General features: G+C 33.8%; 1 protein-coding gene across 1 annotated transcript in view; it reads left to right on the plus strand.

Annotated features, from left to right (window-relative positions):
* Nucleotides 1-18,680, plus strand: part of LOC138703635 (PC4 and SFRS1-interacting protein-like) — a 103,045-nt gene that overhangs the window by 12,822 nt on the left and 71,543 nt on the right. Inside the window, exons 4-7 of the mRNA XM_069831691.1 lie at nucleotides 3,085-3,286; nucleotides 6,711-6,887; nucleotides 7,815-8,070; nucleotides 12,766-12,923. Of these exons, the coding sequence (XP_069687792.1) occupies nucleotides 3,085-3,286; nucleotides 6,711-6,887; nucleotides 7,815-8,070; nucleotides 12,766-12,923 (793 nt within the window). The remainder of the gene's footprint in view (nucleotides 1-3,084; nucleotides 3,287-6,710; nucleotides 6,888-7,814; nucleotides 8,071-12,765; nucleotides 12,924-18,680) is intronic.

Consider the following 18,680-nt stretch of genomic DNA (forward strand, 5'->3'; position numbering starts at 1 on the left):
AAGGTTATGTAATGATTTATTTTTCGTTTTAATATTTCAACAATATTATTTATATAACATATTGCAGTAATAACATCGGCATCTGGAATCTTGTTCATTTTTTCACGGCTTCCTTAATGTTACTTGTATTAGGAATGCAATAAGTTTCGTGGAGTAGTAGACTTTACTTAATTTTTGCAAATATTTAAAAACAATAATTAACATTGCAATTTAGGTGAAATTGCAGTGGTAAGTTTCCAATTTATAATTATTACTATGTTAAACGTCTCTAAAAATAATATGTTAAAAGCCTAAAGCAGTAAAATGAATGTCGCGCTTAAGCAGTAAGAAGAGGGAAATTGTTATGTGTGTTACGTTGGGAATACTGAATGTGGTATTTCACACTTACTGCGTATTGGTTCTGTGCGGAAAACAAGCAAATACGCACGATCTTGCACAAAAGTAATTAAAAGTTGCTAGTCAAAACCATGTGGATTTGCAGCAATGAGTACTGTCTTCATTGACAATGGAAGTAAAACTAGCAGCCAGTCGACCAGATTCTCTACATACAGAGTATTGCAGATATAAGGACCGAATTCCATTCTATTCTATTCACCAAACACAGACTCCAACATGGCCTAGACATGCATTTGCTGCAGGCGCTAATGGTAAATTGAGAATTCAAGATGGATTTTCTCAATTCTCTTTAATATATGATGTTTTAAGAATTTTTAGACATTGAAAGAAGGCATCGTAAATGGGATGACGAGCATATTAAGCAGTGAATGTCATGTGATTTGATGTAGGGAATGCCAAGGAAAGGGAGAAAAGAGCATATAATATCTTGTAGTGTAATAAGTTAAATGGGTGAATATTACTGAGTTTTCTCTGTAATAACAAACACAAAGCCTGGATTCGTGTGAATGATATTAATATTAATTGCAGTAAGATCACTAGAATATCCTAGTACTCTGTTTTATATAAAGTAATGCAGTCATTGGTAATAACATTCCTTCATTTAGTTTTAAATATTTACTTACTTTTTCAAATATTTCCGAACTTCAGGGTGGTCCATCTTGTGTATTGGAAGTTGACCTTTAAACACATTCGAACTGTCTCCAGTAAACTCGAGTTTTCAGTTTTTTGCTTCTTTAATTTTGTTGTACAATAAGGGAACTGGAAGCCTGACATTGTTCACTTTTTCTTCTCCAGTTGTTTCTTGTTTTTAATGTGAAATGCAATAATGAAACTGGCTTCAAAAGGGTTGCAATTGTGATGAAATGTGAAGAAAACTGAAAAAAGGCACTCAAAAAGCAGACTTTTTATTTTCGTCGCAATTGCGATATTTCCATGCCTCCATTACATATCCTACGATCCTATCATGATTACCTCTCACCTTCTGAAAGTTACATTTTTGTCAGTTTACATTTTTTCAGTTTTTTTTTTTTTTTTGTATTTATTTATTTTTTGACAGGAAACCATTTTTCAAATTTTGAGTTGGATTTTGAAAGATGGCACTTACGTAACTTGTTTTGTATATCATATGGATATTGTTTAAGAAAATTTTAAAATCAAACCACTTTCAGCTCTGTAACTCAATTGGCTACTGATTTATAGTGAACAATGTATATAATTAAGAAGCCATTTATAATAAAATGTTGAAAATACAGTTTAAATATCTTTTTTTTTTGTGAGTTTGAAAATAAAAGGTATGCTTTCTTTTTGTAACTGCAAGATAGGTATGACAAATTTGATCAAAATGTGAGATAATATATGTATTATTTGGTGTGATGATGTGAAATCGAATGATCTTACTGGTATATTGACAGTTTATATATCAGTGGATGAGATGCGCAGTAATGGGAGTACTGTTAAGTGACAGGCACTCTGCATTATATCTTGAATGATGTATAGAATTGCTCATTTTAGTTGGTAAGCACTGAATTGAAGCTGAAATAAATTATGGATGTGTGAATCATAGCTCCATCATGAAGTTCACTGTTTGGAGTTTTAACATATATCCTAGAGTAATTGGGAATGCCGACGGGACCTTTAGGAGATTCGAAGGTAACGAACGATTTTCCTGCACATTAATATGACTGTTAAATTATTAAACAGTTACTATGTTAACATTTAAAGCGAAAATACATGAATTGGAAAGAATATTATCTTCGGTTTTAAAATTATAACTTATCATCATTAGTTATGTGAATTGGAAATAAAACTGTTTGTAGAATTGATTCAATACCAAAAATTAGTTTGAATGCTAATGAAAGTAAAACAAATTACATAGTGGTGACGAAAAGAAATCTGGAGCCAAGAAGTTTTAAAATTAAAAATTATACTTCTGAAACAATTGACTAATTCATATACAGTATCCTGTATTTTTGTTAATAAGTGTAATGACAGAAAATATGCGTTCTTAAATAGATTCCATAATTCAAACAAGTCTTTTTATTCTGTGTAGAAATTATATCAATTTCGAACACAATTTAAATTAATTGTATACACAATAGTGTTTCAACTATTGGTAAATATATGATGCAAACACATGGAGCCTGACCAAGCGAGAAGTTTGAAAATTAAATATTAAGGGAGATTTTTGGTCCAGTTTGATTCAGCTGAAATACGTCGTTAAATGTAACAATGATATGCATGAATTGTATAATAGATCTCTGATCACAAACTTAGTAACAGTATATAATGGGCCGGACTTGTGGATGCATATGGATGACAGCAGAAGTGTTAATAGCATAGACATACTACTTTGAAGTCAGATTAAACTAAATATTATTTAACACTATTCTTTGGTATAGATTTCATTTTCGTAGTTCACTCAGTTATTTAAATTGTTGTTTGCTAATTATCACAAAATTACACACAAAACCAATAATAAGAAAAAAAAAATTGTATTCTAGCACTAAACGTGCAGAACCTTATACCATCCATGACCAGCCTGGATTTTGTATGTTGTTGTGTTCAGTATTATGGGACTGCATTTATATTTACAATTTTATAATGTTGAAAATGTTATGTATACATATACAACTGATATACAGAAAACAATTAACCCAAGTAATGTTGCTTTTTTTTTTCTTTTTGCAGTGCTGTTTGCAAAGTTGAAGATCTTTTCTTATATACGGAGAATAAAGAAAAATATGGCAAACCTCTCAAACGGAAGGGTTTTAATGAGGCTCTTGCAGAAGTAGATCAAATTTTGAGTGGAGCTGTTGTTGAGAAAATACCACCAGCACCAACGACAGCACTATCACCACTAGCAGCAGCTTCTCCACCAGCAAGTGCAACTGTAAGTACTGAACAAAAGACTAACGAATATAATAATGGATATAATTAGGCCTATTATACAAATCAAAGGGAAAGTGATATTACAAAAAAAAAATCGAGTGAAATATTTTGATCAAATTGTATGTGAGAGCGTCCCTGATAACAAAAGAGTGGTTTTTGACATGCTCTTTTTCTATTCATAAACTAGTACATACATTTTTTTAATCGTTCATATTAATTACGAATTAATACACATGTCAAATGAAAAAAAGCTTAGGACCACAGAAACGATCTTCGTTCAAAATCGACTGGTAATTTTATTTTTGGGTTGTGTTCTTTTCTTTTTTCCCCTCATTACATACACATTGTATAGAGTGCGACAGTGGAATGTGACGGTCTTCATAGCCTTCTTTGAGGTCACTAAACCGAATTAAAAGAAAACACTTATTTTGTTGAATAATTTGAAGTTCACATAGACAACAGTACTTTCTTTCCCACACAAGAATGCTACAGTTGCTTTTTTAAAATCGTCACATTCCATTGCCGTACATATGAGAGGCAACATTATGTTTATTGGGGATAAAGATATTAAAATCTTATGAAAGGAAGGAACAATTTGGCAAAATAAAAAAAAAAATGTAAAAATTAAGATAATTTTTTAAAATGTTTTGAGTATTGGTTGCAAAATATAATAAATTGTGGTGAATATTTTAAAAATTAAATACAGTTTCTAATTAATCAAAATACGAAATGTTTCTGTACTCATTGTCAGGGCCTGGACATTCGCGATGAATTTCTTTTATTATGCATGAAGGTATGACTTTTCTTTTTCCTCTTCAAAAGGGATTCCAAGAATTAATGCAGTAAACAAACTGTCTGTGAGCTACATTGCGTATGTTCCTGTTATTTACCTCCTGTAACTCTTCCCATTCAAAATTATACTCCGCCCTCACCATCATAACATGCCTAGCAGTATTTGACGTGTCTTTGTTTAGTACAACAGCGTGAAATGCATTGCGAAATGTAATACACTCAGCACTTCCCTTTACATCTCTTATCATTGCACTTTCACAGCAACAGAAACACTCTTGATGAGTTGCTGAAGAAACAAAGACATTCACCACAGAAACACCGGTCGGTGTTTCCTAGCCGGTCTGTATTCTCACTGCTTTCTTCCCATATTCTTACAATTTCATCTCTCCTGGGCTCAAATTGGTATTGCCCGATTCCAGCCATGATTCGTGGAAATAACTATTTCATATAAGACATGACACCTGACACCAGAAACTTACACTAATAATAGGAAGAGACTGGCATGGGAAGAAGCTTACAATTACCGTATAAAGCTCAGTGCTGCTATTAATGGCCGTGACTTGCCACAGTGGAGTTGTGAGGTCACTTTTGTAACTCTGGGAATTTTTAACTGTGGGTTGTCGCCATTCTATTAATCATACGACACATGGGTTTTTACAGAAACTAATCTCTACACCTACTCTGTTAGAATCATTTTCTACCTAAAAGTACATTTTTTAAGTTGACAGGGCCTTTAAGTAATACTTTGAAAAACTGGTACAGTTATCTATTTGACCATCAGTCTCTTTGAGTTTGGTCATTCATTCACTGTCAGCTGAATCTCATTTTTAATTTATCTGAGACAGTTTGCGGCATAGCTTACCTTCAGTCATTAAATCCTTGGTATCAGCTTAAAGGGGATTGAAACACAAATGCATTTTTCATTCTTAGTTAATAAATGTAAAAGAGAGGAAATAAGTGCAGTAAGTCTTATCATGTGCTCACCAGTTCAGTAGATTTCGAGGTACAAGAAAGATAAGCATTGTAGTGTGACATTGGATCTCAGTACACATTGCTTGTGCAATGAAAGAAATACAGCAGCAGCTTTTCGGTCAGATGCTTACATTGATGGGCATTTGTGTATATTATCAAGGCCTCTCATGAAATTCATCCCTATCAGTTTGAACCAGAATGAATTCATTTTGATAACACTAATTCTGATAGTGATTATGATATTGTAAATATAAAGATGTGTTCCAATCTTATAAGGAGCAGTAATTTGGTGCAAATGTAGTGAGTGCATACTAGTGAATAGTTGTTGTTATAGATGAGCTTAAGTCACCCTCGTTAACGTAGTTGGTATAGCTCTGGCCTTCTATGCTCGAGGTTGCGGGTTCGAGCCCGGCCGAGGTCGATGGCATTTAAGTGTGTTTAAATGCGACAGGCTTATGCCAGTAGATTTACTGGCATGTAAAAGAACAAAATTCCAGCACACCGGTGACGCTGATATAACCTCTGCAGTTGTGAGCGTCGTTAAATAAACCATAATTTAGATGAGCTTAAACGGTATTTTCAAGTATCTGTGACAGCTGTGACTGTGACATTTAAGTATCTGTGACTTTTATTGATGACTTTGTCACACCGGTAAAAATTAACGTGAAATATTAAAGAACAGTGAAACATGAATACGATTTCTCTATACATGCCACAGATTTGTGATTTATATTGAAAAAATCCAACAAATAAATTATCATTAACAAAATAAATACAGTAAAATCTCTTGTAATCGGCACCCAAATAACTGGCAATGCCAAAACAACAGCACTTTTGGCTGGGCAAAAAAAAATAAAAAATAAAAAATAAAATCTGCCAGATTGCCACAGTCTGGGCTGTGAGTTTTGTCACATTAGGAAGTTCCCTGCATAGAATTGGAATATATCAGTCCCCTAACTGCCCATTGTGCAACTCAAACCAAGAAATGGATTCGAAACACCTCAAAATCTGTGCTTCATTGGCTGACCATGATAATATCTTTGAAAAATATTAGAGTGCAAGAGCTCAAATGACTTTATTGTCAAATGCCTGGCATTAGAAAACAACAACATTAGGAAGTTCACACGAACTTTTATTTTCAGTGAATATTCGAATCTAAAATTTGTGTATTTTTTGTGTTGTGTTTTTAATAAAGAAAATTCACACAGTTTTTATGTTTATTTAGTTATGTTCGGGCCGTGTGTGTGCTTGCATGCGTGTTTTTTTCTCTCTCTGTAATATCTTTTTCAGTCAACAAGCATGTACACACATAAATGTCTCTTAATATTCTAAATCTTGATTAGGAAACACATTCTTTTAAAATACATCGGGATTAGTTTTAATTATATTATTGTCCTTTATATGCATGTTGAATTTTATACTGCTAATTTTATTGTACTGTTTTGTGCTCATTTAAGAAGACATGCTGTAGATGACCCCTTTGTTTCTGTAAGTTTACTTACCTGTCCTATTCCATGTCTAGATTATATTTTTACAAGCAACATGATTTTTGTGTTTTGATCTGCTTTATTTTTCTTTATAATTTGTCTAAAGGAATAATATATATATTTCACGATTTGTCTCACCTTCGATACAAAACATTTAAAATACTGCTCTTTCAGGACAATGCTGATGCCAAAGCCACAGAAGATGCAGACAGTGATCATGAGTTTGCTCTTGTTATTGATGAGACACCGCAAAAGGGTACACCTGGCTCCAAACAAGGTCGATCTACATCAACAGAAGAAAAGAAGAAAGTCTCTGTAAAGCGTAAACGTGAAAATGATAGCACAACTGAGGTTAGTTGAGTTCTTTATTTTTTTTTAGTAGAAAAATAAATTAGACTTTTGTATTTTATATATACACTCAAAACAATAAATGGATTACGAGCATAATTCGTTTCGAAAATGTGCTTTTAATCCAAAACACTCACATATCAAAGTGACTTTCTCCATAAAAACAATGCAAACTCAGATTAATTCGTTTCACAACCTTTTATTCATATAAAATACAGTATAATTTAGGTAAAATTCAATACAATAGTGCAACACAAATTACTTTACTGTTTTCTGTTTTTAAGTGTCTTTCACCTGTTTTATTGCTTAGTAAACTTCTTGAACATTTAAAGAAAATATTTTCACTATCACTAACAGAATCACTTCTAATTGCTTGACTGACTGGAATCTTTTACTTTGACTAAGAACCTATCCAATGACACCTGCTTTTGCCTCATTTAGAGGATTTTGCAGAAATGTGACATTGTGTTGTCGTTAAACAGATTTATTGCACACACTGCTACAACCTTATCAGAGTGGTGAATTTGAATAAAATTTTGTACTGCTTCCCACTTTTTACACGCCTTTTTAATCTCATTTGAAGCACATATATTCATGTAAATTAAATAAACTGTAAAAATAGTTCGTGAAGAACAAGCTGAGAAACTGTAAATACTGTAGTTCGTGAAGGGCAAGCTGGAGGAAGAATAGAAGAAAGAAGAAGGAAAAAATTTCTCGAAACACTACACTACTATTGGAATTTCAATCACAGTCACCGTGAAAGCCTAAAAACTCATATGCCTACTATACTACTATAATTAAAGTTTTGAGACGCAAACTAAATATGTAACCTTATTCATGTTTCTCGTACAATTTCATTTTTACATCTATTTTAGAAAACTGGGAATACTTTTTCTGACAGTATAAAATTCTAAATGTCTTTTGTTTCAGCCTGAAACAGAAGCAAAACGTGCAAAAAGAAGCTCAGTACAAACATCGCGAAAGTCAACATCAAATACCAATGATGCATCTGTGAAATCAGTTGACTCATCAACACTGGCAACACCCACAAACTCTAATAGTGCTACTGCTTTGTCTCCCCTAAAACAAGAACTCGTCAGCAGGTCTGGAAGAAAAATCAAACCAAAGAAGTTCCTGGACGAGGAGAACTTCGAAGGAGGAACTGGTGGTGTTCCAGAAGCAAACGGTACAGAAATATTTTTATGTGATTATGAATGTTGTTGCTGTTATTTTAAGTTTATTCAAAAATGCAATTAGATGGTAGCTCTAGTTACTTTTATTTAGGTAATTGACTAAACAAAGTTTATCTTCTTTACTTGCTGTGTTTTATATATCCTGTGTTTTTCTGGGCATAGAATATAAGGATATAACATTGCCATAAGAAAAAAGCAGTTAAGAAATAACAGTGGGTCATGGTTAGACAGTAGCAGGCTTTAGCAATTTGTAAAACAAGAGAACATCATTTATGGTTGTTATATCAAAGCCTGATGTTCTCTTGTTTTGGAAATTGTGCTGGATAACATGAGTGATCCTTTGTTTCAAGTATCTATAGATGTAGGCTCTGTCTCAAAAACGTGCTGTATCACAAATCCCCATAGAAAGAAATCGAGAGGTGTGAGGTCTGGTGACCATGGAGGCCATGGCTGAGGCTCACCTTGTCCAACCTAGTGCACACCAAACATCTCATTTAGTTTCTAGCGAACTGTTAGAGTATAACGTGCTGTGGCCCCATCTTGTTGAAATCATATTCTTACCCTCTTGTTCAATGGCAAATCATACAGGAACTCATTACAGTGCTGTCCAGCAATTCCCCATATGTGTGTTGATTTATATTTCCATCAAAGAAATATGGTCCCACAACCATACTATCACCAAGTATTCCACACCACATAATAACTTTTGGAGCATCAGGGTTGTTAGCTTCACGCATCCATCTTGGGCTTTCTTTGTACTAGTGATGGGCGAAGTTGTTCTTTTCCCGGAACAGTTTCGGCTGTTCCGGTTCCGGAAAAATACTATGTTCCAAATAACAGTTCCGAAATAACAGTTACAAGTAGAGATGTGTCTGAATCGTTCACTGATGCGAGCTATCTCTTTGATTCTTGCTCCATTTGAGGAGTCGTTCAAAAGAGTGGTACAGTACCCTCCCTCTTCCCCAAGCAGCTCGCACATACGTTGGAGCACTCATATCTCGGACTCCTCTTAAAATACGTTATCGGCATGACATAGCACACATGCTTCTCAATAGATGACATTCCGACGCACATTCGAATCTGTTTGGAAACTTGTTGTGTATGCGGACAGAAGCTTCGTGTTTATTAGATAAACAGCTGTTGAATACAAGGTCAGATTGCAACACTAATTGGTATATGAAGTCATGAAGACACGGTAACCAACTAAAAAATTTAACATGTCATTTAAAACGTGTAGTATGTAATTTTTGTTCTCCGTGTTCCGTAGTAAAAAAAAAAAACTAAAATTGTTAATTTTTATTTTTATGTTTCTTAATGCTTACTTATGATAATAATAATTACATTATAAATTGATACATAATAAAAATATATAACTACTGTATATATTTATACATTAGCAGTAGTGACACTTGAAATTCCCACACTTAGTAAAATGTTAGAAACGCATCTGTACCAAAGTGTAATAATTTAAACTTCGCATCACACCTCGCTCTCTGTCATTACTTATGATCAGGGAAAGGATTTATATGTAAATACATATTTACTTATAAAGCTAATATAATTTATATTTTGCATTATCTTTATGTTTCACAATGTGTAGGGTTGAAAAATCCTACTTTTATTTTCCATATTTTTCCATATTTTAGAGTTTAGTACATATTTTCGTTAATTTCCATATATTTTCCATATTTCATATAAAACAGTCCATATTATATTAGGTTTAACAATAAAACAAAACAAAATTCCATTAACTTTTAAAAATACATTTCAACAATAGAGATTTAAACACATGTTCAGTAATCCCTTTAACATCAGAGTTATTTGAAAATTAGCAGTCCTATCAACAATGGGAAAGTAAGTTACAAAACTGTATTAATTTAATTTAAAATTTTTAACAGACTTCAGTTGTGCAGCTCAACAGTTAAATGCCAGTCAGAGTACACATAGGTTCAGTTTTGTAAATCATACTATAAAGACGGTAAATATGCCAAAAGTACGTCATTCAGTCAATTTAAAATCAAAACTAACAAGTTACATTTCAGAATTTAAAGAAGATGGTTTATCAACTGACAATAAAATATTATTTTGTAATTTGTGTCAGTGTGCAGTATCATCTACACAAAAGTTCCTGGTGCAACAACACATTACAACTAGTAAACATCAGGCCAACAAACAACTAAATTCCAAGCAGAGACAATTGTTTTTAACACAACCAACAACATCGAATGTAAGATCTGAGTTTAACATCGACCTGTGCCGTTCTCTCATCTCTGCTGATATTCCTCTCTACAAACTAAAGAATAAGGTCTTCAGGGAATTCCTTGAAAAATATACTCAACATACAATCCCGGATGAGTCAACACTTAGGAAGACGTATGCTCCATCCATCTACGATGAGACAATACAGAAGATAAGAGATGAAATTAAAGATAGTTCAATTTGGGTTTCCATTGATGAGACTCCCGACAAAGAAGGTAGACTTGTTGGTAATGTAGTTATCGGTTTGTTAAGTGAACAATATTCTGAACGAATTCTTTTACATTGGGATGTTCTAGAAAAGTGCAATAACAAAACTATAGTTAAACTGTTCAACGAAGCTATGGGTATCCTGTGGCCAAAGGGTATTATGTACGATAATGTGTTATTCTTTATTAGCGATGCTGCCCCTTATATGGTCAAAGCTGGACAAGCATTATCTGGTGTATATCCTAAATTGACTCATTTTACTTGTGTGGCGCATGCATTTCATCGTGTGGCAGAAGTGGTCAGAGACAATTTCCCTAAAGTAGATTTGTTGATTTCATCAGTGAAAAAAGTATTTCTCAAAGCTCCCAGTAGAGTTAACGTGTTGAAAGAAATGTACCCTGAAATTCCATTGCCACCAAAGCCAATTTTAACTAGATGGGGTACATGGCTAGAAGCAGTTGAATATTATGCCGAACATATAGACTCTATTAACAATGTTCTCCTTGCATTGGACTCTGAAGATGCAGTCTCAATTGATACTGCGAAAACAGTTACCTGTGACATAAGTGTGAAGAATGACTTAGCTCACATTCAGCATACATTTTCATGCATCATAAAAACGCTCAAAAGTCTCCAAAATAGGCACCTTTCACTATCTGAAAGTTTTGAAATTATAAATAGTACTGTGGAAGAACTGAATCGTGGTAGAGGTAAAGTTGCAGATGCAGTAAGAGCTAAGGTGGACACTGTACTTTCAAAAAACCCTGGATATGAAGAACTACAAAAGGTTGTTGCTGTGATGAGTGGTGAATCAACAGTGAAGATTAACTTGGACTTATCCCCAGCAGACATTGTGAAATTGAATTATGTACCAGTTACTTCTTGTGACGTCGAACGCTCTTTTAGTCAGTATAAATCTATCCTCAGAGACAATAGAAGAAGATTCACTTTTCAGCACTTGAAAGAAATGTTTGTAACCTATTGTTATGGTAACAGACAATAAAAATTGTGTTTTGTTGAAACTACATTGGAAGATAAGGTACGTCCATTATATTTTTTGTTTAGTTTGATTAAAATGTACCAATATTTAACGTACATAGTCATTTTTTTATAATTTTAAGTCCATATTTAATTCCATATTTTGGTAAAAATCCATATTTAATTCCATATTTTGGTAAAAATAACTACATATATATTTACATATTTCATATATTTTTAGTCCATATAAATCCGTTCCCTGCTTATGATCATACTCCAAGGATTTCAATTTCCATGCTTCCCCATCCATCCACGTGAGAGTTCCAAGTACTACATAAAGAACAACGAGAACAGTATAGCCGGAGCTATCATGGTTCAACGGAACAAGTTCCGACTGTTCTCTGTTGTCTCGGAGTCGGAACATGCCTTGCGCAACGCAGTACTGCGGACCCGCAACAGCTGGACGAGTGAGCAGCTTGGAGTCGGAACAGTGTTATTTCGGAACAGGAGGTTCCAACCTACTGTTCATTTTTGCAACAGTTCCAAGACCGGAACAGTTCCAAAATAACTGTTGTGTTATTTTTTACCCATCTCTACTTTTTACCAGTATAGCGCATTATGTGTTTGAGCGTTCCCATCCACTGAACACTCATCACTGAACAAAATATGCTGAAGAAAGGATCGATCAGTATCCAAACGCTTTGTGATTCAGTTGCAGTATGTTCGCCTCTAGAATGGATCTTCTTGCATTGTGTGTAAATGCTGAAATTTATAGGGGTAAAAACGTACAGATTTCAATATTCTGAAAACGTATTCTCTACTGATACCACTTTCTCCAGCCACATAGCACACTGACCTTTTAGGTAGGGTTGGCCATCATTTTCGCAATTACATCTATTGAATGTTGTCTGTCAGTAGCAAATTTGGGATGACCAATTCGTTTCTTGTGGAGTACACTGAATTATATCCATGATTATTACGTATTCCCCCCCACTGTCATGGTTTTACAGATAAAGTGAAATTGTCACAGCAAGCATGCGGGTGTGTGTGTGTGTGTTTTTTTTTTTTATCATCAGCCTCATCTTGCCTAGTACCATCTTGCTATTATCATTCTGTCATGCTAGATAAATAATCTAGTGGTTTATGTAATGTTGTTAAGTGACTGACTAAAATTTAAATTTCAGTTTTTTATGTAACAAATTACTGTAATTTATGTATATGTTCTTTATTAATGAAAATATTAGGTAGCCCAAAGGCAGCAACAACACCTAAACCGTCTGTTGATGGAGAGAGCAAAGCAGCACCCCTTCGTGGTTCAAAGAGGTTATCGGTTGCCAAAGGTGGCAGCAGTGCTTCTCAGGGAGAAAACAGCAGTCCTGCCCATGAAAGTGGACAGTCTGAGGTTTGTACAATTCCTACCTTTCAGTATTTACATTAATTTCACATATAAATGTTGTTACATATGTAGCATAACTTTTATTCACCTTTTTTACGTAACACAATTTAGGCGGTCAGAAGCAAAGGGATGTAAGTGCACTTTAGTTACTTTCGAGAAAATGTGATTAAAAGTTACTAAGCTTTTGTAAATTCCATGAAGTTTTAATTTTAAATGTTAATATGTGATGTTAAAAAATATATCCCTTTGTCACTGAAATTTTAAATGCTTTAGTTTACTCTGGAGGCACTTACATAATTTTTTTAGAAATGTCACTTACACCCCTTTGCTTCTAACCATCTCTATTGGAATTTGCTTATAAGTGTAATTTGTAAATAACTACAAAGTAGTGAAAATTATTTGATACTAATTCTAGAGATCCTTAGGACGTTAGCATGCTATTGTAAATATTGTATAAAAGCATATATTATGCTTCATTATTTTATTTTTATTTAATTCAAATTATTGGAATATTGTGTTAGAATTATATTTCATACATCTGAAGTCTGATTAGTGTAATATGTAGCTAGTAAGCTATGTATGCAATGGAGGGGAAAAGGAACTAGCCATCCTACCCTATTATCTCCTGACTTAGTTGCCTCGTAAGTGGTGCCGTATTGGTATCACTTGTGAGGTTTAGACCTGTCTTCAGACAGTTGACTGAAAACACTTGTATTTCATTAATCAGCTTTTTATGCCACTACTTGCGGTGAACAACCATTTAAGAAGAATATTACATTCTTATCTTGCCATTCTACCCCGGACTTATAGGCATTATTAAGTAGTATTGGTACTTTGTATATATTTAACCATGCCCCCATACACTCCTGATATAAAATATTTCTGGATATACAGTGTCCATCCTTCTTATTCTTTCATATCTAATTTAAACGAATAACAACATTTTGTACAAAATAATTATACTTGAATACTATGTACTGTGCTTTAAAACCATTTCTTAGAAAGTTAATTTACAAGCAGTTTTTATTCTAATTCCTAAATAACAAAAATATTAATAAACAAGTTATTTTGAAAGTATAAAAGTATGTCATTTATATTCGTACACTTGAGTAATGTTGACATATTCGGGAGTGCCATGCCTAAATGGTAACAGCGAGTGCAATGTAAACAGTGCACACCCCATGCTCTAGGGTTTGTTTTGCTTCAGCAGTCAGTTCTGTTCAGAATGGGCAAGTCGAAGGAACTAAGAACATAGGTAAAGAAAAAAATAAATGAGAGGGAAGAACATTTTGTCATAAGACAGATAAAATCAAATCCATGGTTAAGTGTGCCGAAATTCTGTCCTGTCATGACAAAAACACAAGGAAGACTGTTAGTGAATCAATGGTGTGGCATGTCCTAAATAGATATGGATTTCATACTAGAAGGATAAGAAAGATGTACTTTGTAAGTAGGAAAAATAGAGCTTTAAGAATTAAATTTGCTAAAGCTCAAGTAAATAAGGAGCAAGAATTTTGGGCTAGTGTTACTTGGTTGTATGAGACCAGAATTAATCTTTTTGGACTCGATGGTACCCATAGAGTACGAAGAAAGAAGAATGAGGCCGACAGAGTGGATAACACTCTTCCCACTGTGCAACATGGAGGTGGCTCCACAATGATTTGGGGCTGTATGTCCTCAGAATGCATGGGTAACCTGACTTCATTAATGAAATTATGGACAAAGTGGTCTATAATAACATCTTGAAAAATGATGTAAAGGACAGTGGAATAAAAATGGGTTTGCTGTGTGTCTATATTTTCCAACAAGACAATGACAGCAAACATACTGCCAAAATAAACAAGCACTGGTTGATATGGAGCATCCAGAAGTAACTCCATACTCCTCATTCCCCCGATCTGAATCCATTGAGCATTTGTGGTGCAGAAGAAAAATGTACATAAGAATACAATTTCGTCCAAAGAACACCTCAAAACTGTTGTAATGAAAGAATGGCGAAAGTTCACTCTGGAGTAATGTAAAACGGTAAATTTCATGCATTGAAGATGCCACACAGTAATCAAGCCAGAGGATATGCAACCAGATATTAAAACGTAATTGTTTATGTTATTTATGTATAGTTATTTAATTGTGTTACTAAATATACGAATACAAATAACAGGTAAAGAAACTCTGTTTTTTGTTAAATTTTGTTTATTTCCATATTTATAATATATATCGAGTTTATTTTTTATTTTATTTGTATTCATAATGCTACTGAACGGAATTTTCAAAGAGAAATACACTATAATTACTTTCATTTCATATGTCTTTTATCACCAGATTTGTTACATATTTTCACCTGTACAAATAAAACTGATTGACACTATATGAGTGTGATGTGGAAGCAGTGCATAGTATGTTCAGTCATAGAAGCCTTTAAAGAAGACAAATTTAAGTGCAGCATCTGTAACTGTAGCTTGCACGTGTAATGTGCTCAACACATGGTTCGGTAGGTGATTACTGAAAGATTTAGGCTGGTATTCATAGTCGACACTTTCGATTAAAGTGTCCTTTGGAAGATGCAAAGTATCACTTTTCCGTTGCACAGTCGACACTTTGGTGCAAAGGGTCACTTTGGATGAAAGTGTACTTCCGACCACACTTTGAGCCAAAAGTGTCACTTTGTAGAAAAATGGCAGACGTCTTGGAAGTTGTCAAATTATTTATTAGAACATGCGGAAGAAATGGCACAATTAGTGGACAATGTACGAAAGCGCTACATTAGGGATAGGCCTAAAGACAATCCCCTGGAATTTTATAATGATATAGAATTTAAAAAAACGGTTCCGATTTGATAAAAAAACTGTTATTGAGATTGCTCATCTTTTCGATGACCAGTTGACAAAAACGAATAATGGAGGTTTGCCAGTGCCTACAATAATACAGCTATTGACTGCATTAAAATTCTATGCTATAGATATGTACTGTACATTAATATCTATAATATTATAGTTCAGGTATATCTGTAGTAACATTCGTATATTTATAATCTCAATTCGATGAAGTGATATGTAGGTAGATATTCCTATATGACCTATTTTTTATTATGGAAACGAATTTTTTAACTTAAATAATATGAAACTAACTTCAATCTAATGTAAGCGTAACCATCTTAAATTAGCATTGCGAGATCTCACGTGCCTGCTTACTAAGCAGATTCGTAATTATATTGGGTTTAAACGATTTTCATTTTTGTTGACTACCTGTATTTTGAGATGAGATTTATCTCGATGTTCATATAATCATTATTTCGATAATATATATTTTCATGCCGGTAAACAATACATATGATATGGCTGCTTTTGCTGAGATACTGTCTCTAGTTCATGTGCAGTCATAACCTCACCATAAAAAGAGATCTCATACCATTAGGCCTAATTTGTTTTGCATTGTAGAAGAATTTGCATTAAAAATATTCCTGAAGAGCAGCCAATAATGGAAACAAGAGAGAAAGAGAGAAAATAGTAATAATAATAATAATAATAGTAATAGCAATAGGTCTAATGTGTTTATTTCATTCTCTTGACTTCTATTCACTATTCACGAAAAAGACAAAAGTGAAAATAAAGGGAATAAAACGATATATCAATGAAGCAGGTACGTAAAAAAACTAACCTAACGATATAAATGAAATAGGATACACAAAACGTAACTTACTCAGTCCAACTTAACCTAACTATATAAACCAATAGAATATATGTAGGTACAAAATCTAATCTAACTATATAAATCAGTGGAACTGATACATACAAAACCTAACTTAACAATATAAATCAATGAGAAAGATATGTACAAAATCTAATCTAAATATATAAATCAATGGATCAGCTATTTACTGTACAAAACATAACCTAATTTCACCAGCAGTACCACTACCTATTTAATAAAATTAATATATTGTGTATCTGAACTGACTGAAATAAGCTAAACTATCGGCAGCGAAAACTAGAAACTGAAATAAAACAAGTTTAAATATATATTTCATTTCTTGTGCGATAAATTTGGCTCCCAACTCAAATTACAAGCATTATAATCTGTGGGTTCATATTAATTTGTTATTGTTTGTTCACTTGTTTTGAAAGGCATTGTGGGACTTCTGTTACCAACCAAATTGTAATTCTACACTTTGCTGACGTAAAGTAACACTTTGTAAAGTGCACTTCTTCAATCGTCTATGAATAGCACTAATATGAAAGAGCCACTTTCGTCAAAAGTGTCACTTTGCAAAGTGGTGATATAAAGTGTCGACTATGAATACCAGCCTTAATCTTTGTAACATAAACAATGTTTTCTCAACTATAATGTACACCATGCCTACCTAGATACAGTAATGTCATTTTTAGTTTATAGTGCCTATAAATCCTGGTTGTAGTTACAATATCCTTTTATGAAAAGTATTGTGCAACTTCACTGCATCAATTATTTTGAAATGTCAAGGGGGAGGGAACTGTGTGTGTGTGTATGCGTGTGCGTGCGTTTCTTTTTTTTTTTTACAACATGCTTGAGAATTTTAAATATATTTCACACACAAAAATGCAATTATTTATCGATATATAAGATCCTATATAATTTTGAAGAGCATCTTCTGCAGATCTCAGGAAAAAGAACTAAGGAAGAGACTAGTGAAGTGGCATTGTATGGAGCACAAACATAGAAGTAAAGAGAAGCGAATAGAAGTATTTGAAATGTGGATATGGAGGAGAATGGAGCGTGTGAAGTGGACAGACAGAATAAGAAATGAACCTGTGTTTCAAAGAGTGGGTGAAGAAAGAATGATGCTGAAACTGATTAGGAAGAGGAGAAGGAATTGGTTAGGTCACTGGCTGAGAGGAAACTGCCTACTGAAGGATGCTCTGGAAGGATTGGTGAATGGGAGAAGAGTTAGGGGTAGAAGAAAATATCAGATGAACTCAGATGATAGACGACATTAAGATACATGGTTCATATGAGGAGACAAAGAGGAAGGCAGAAAATAGGAAAGATTGAAGAAAGCTGGGTTTGCAGTTGAAAGACCTGCTCTTGGGCAGAACACTGAATGAATGGATGAATGAATAATTTTGAAGCTAGGTTGTTTCAAAATAAGTTTCGTCTACCTATTAGGTTTCATTTGTTGTCATTCTCATGGGTGCCGTCATTACTGCTATCATCATTTCATGGTTATTGTGATCAGTTATTGCTGCCATCATTGCTGATTTCAGGATCAGAATTTGTATAATGTTACCCACAATGCATCATTTTTCAATCCAACTAGTGTGCTCGAAATTCCAGTTTTATTAAATCTTTCATCTCTGTAATTTTTACAGTATGCTCTTAGTTCCTTTTTCACTTATTATTGAACACCTCGTCAAGTCAGGAAAATGGGTGTGATCTGATCAGTGTTTTCTATTTATGACAGGAGAAACTGGTGTTGCTGCTGTTGCCAAAACACAAACTGATAGAAATTTAGTGACCTTACCGGTATATTCTGACGGCCGCTTGTGCAAAGACATACACATGTTTAAACTCAGATTATTTTTTCTCATGAGTGGACAGCCCAGCCCAGCCTCTGCTGGCTTTAATTTTTTGTCCACCAATTCCTTTACACTTCGCGATTTTGTGCGCCTTCATTTGAAAGTTATCATGAGACATGCTAGTAGCATTTTTTCTTGTTTCCTGCATCCATATTAGCACTTCTCTAGCCACTAAGGGATATTTTTACAATTTTCTTCAGTGGAAAGTTTT

Source organism: Periplaneta americana, chromosome 1 (assembly GCF_040183065.1).
Source record: "Periplaneta americana isolate PAMFEO1 chromosome 1, P.americana_PAMFEO1_priV1, whole genome shotgun sequence".
Taxonomy (NCBI): domain Eukaryota; kingdom Metazoa; phylum Arthropoda; class Insecta; order Blattodea; family Blattidae; genus Periplaneta; species Periplaneta americana.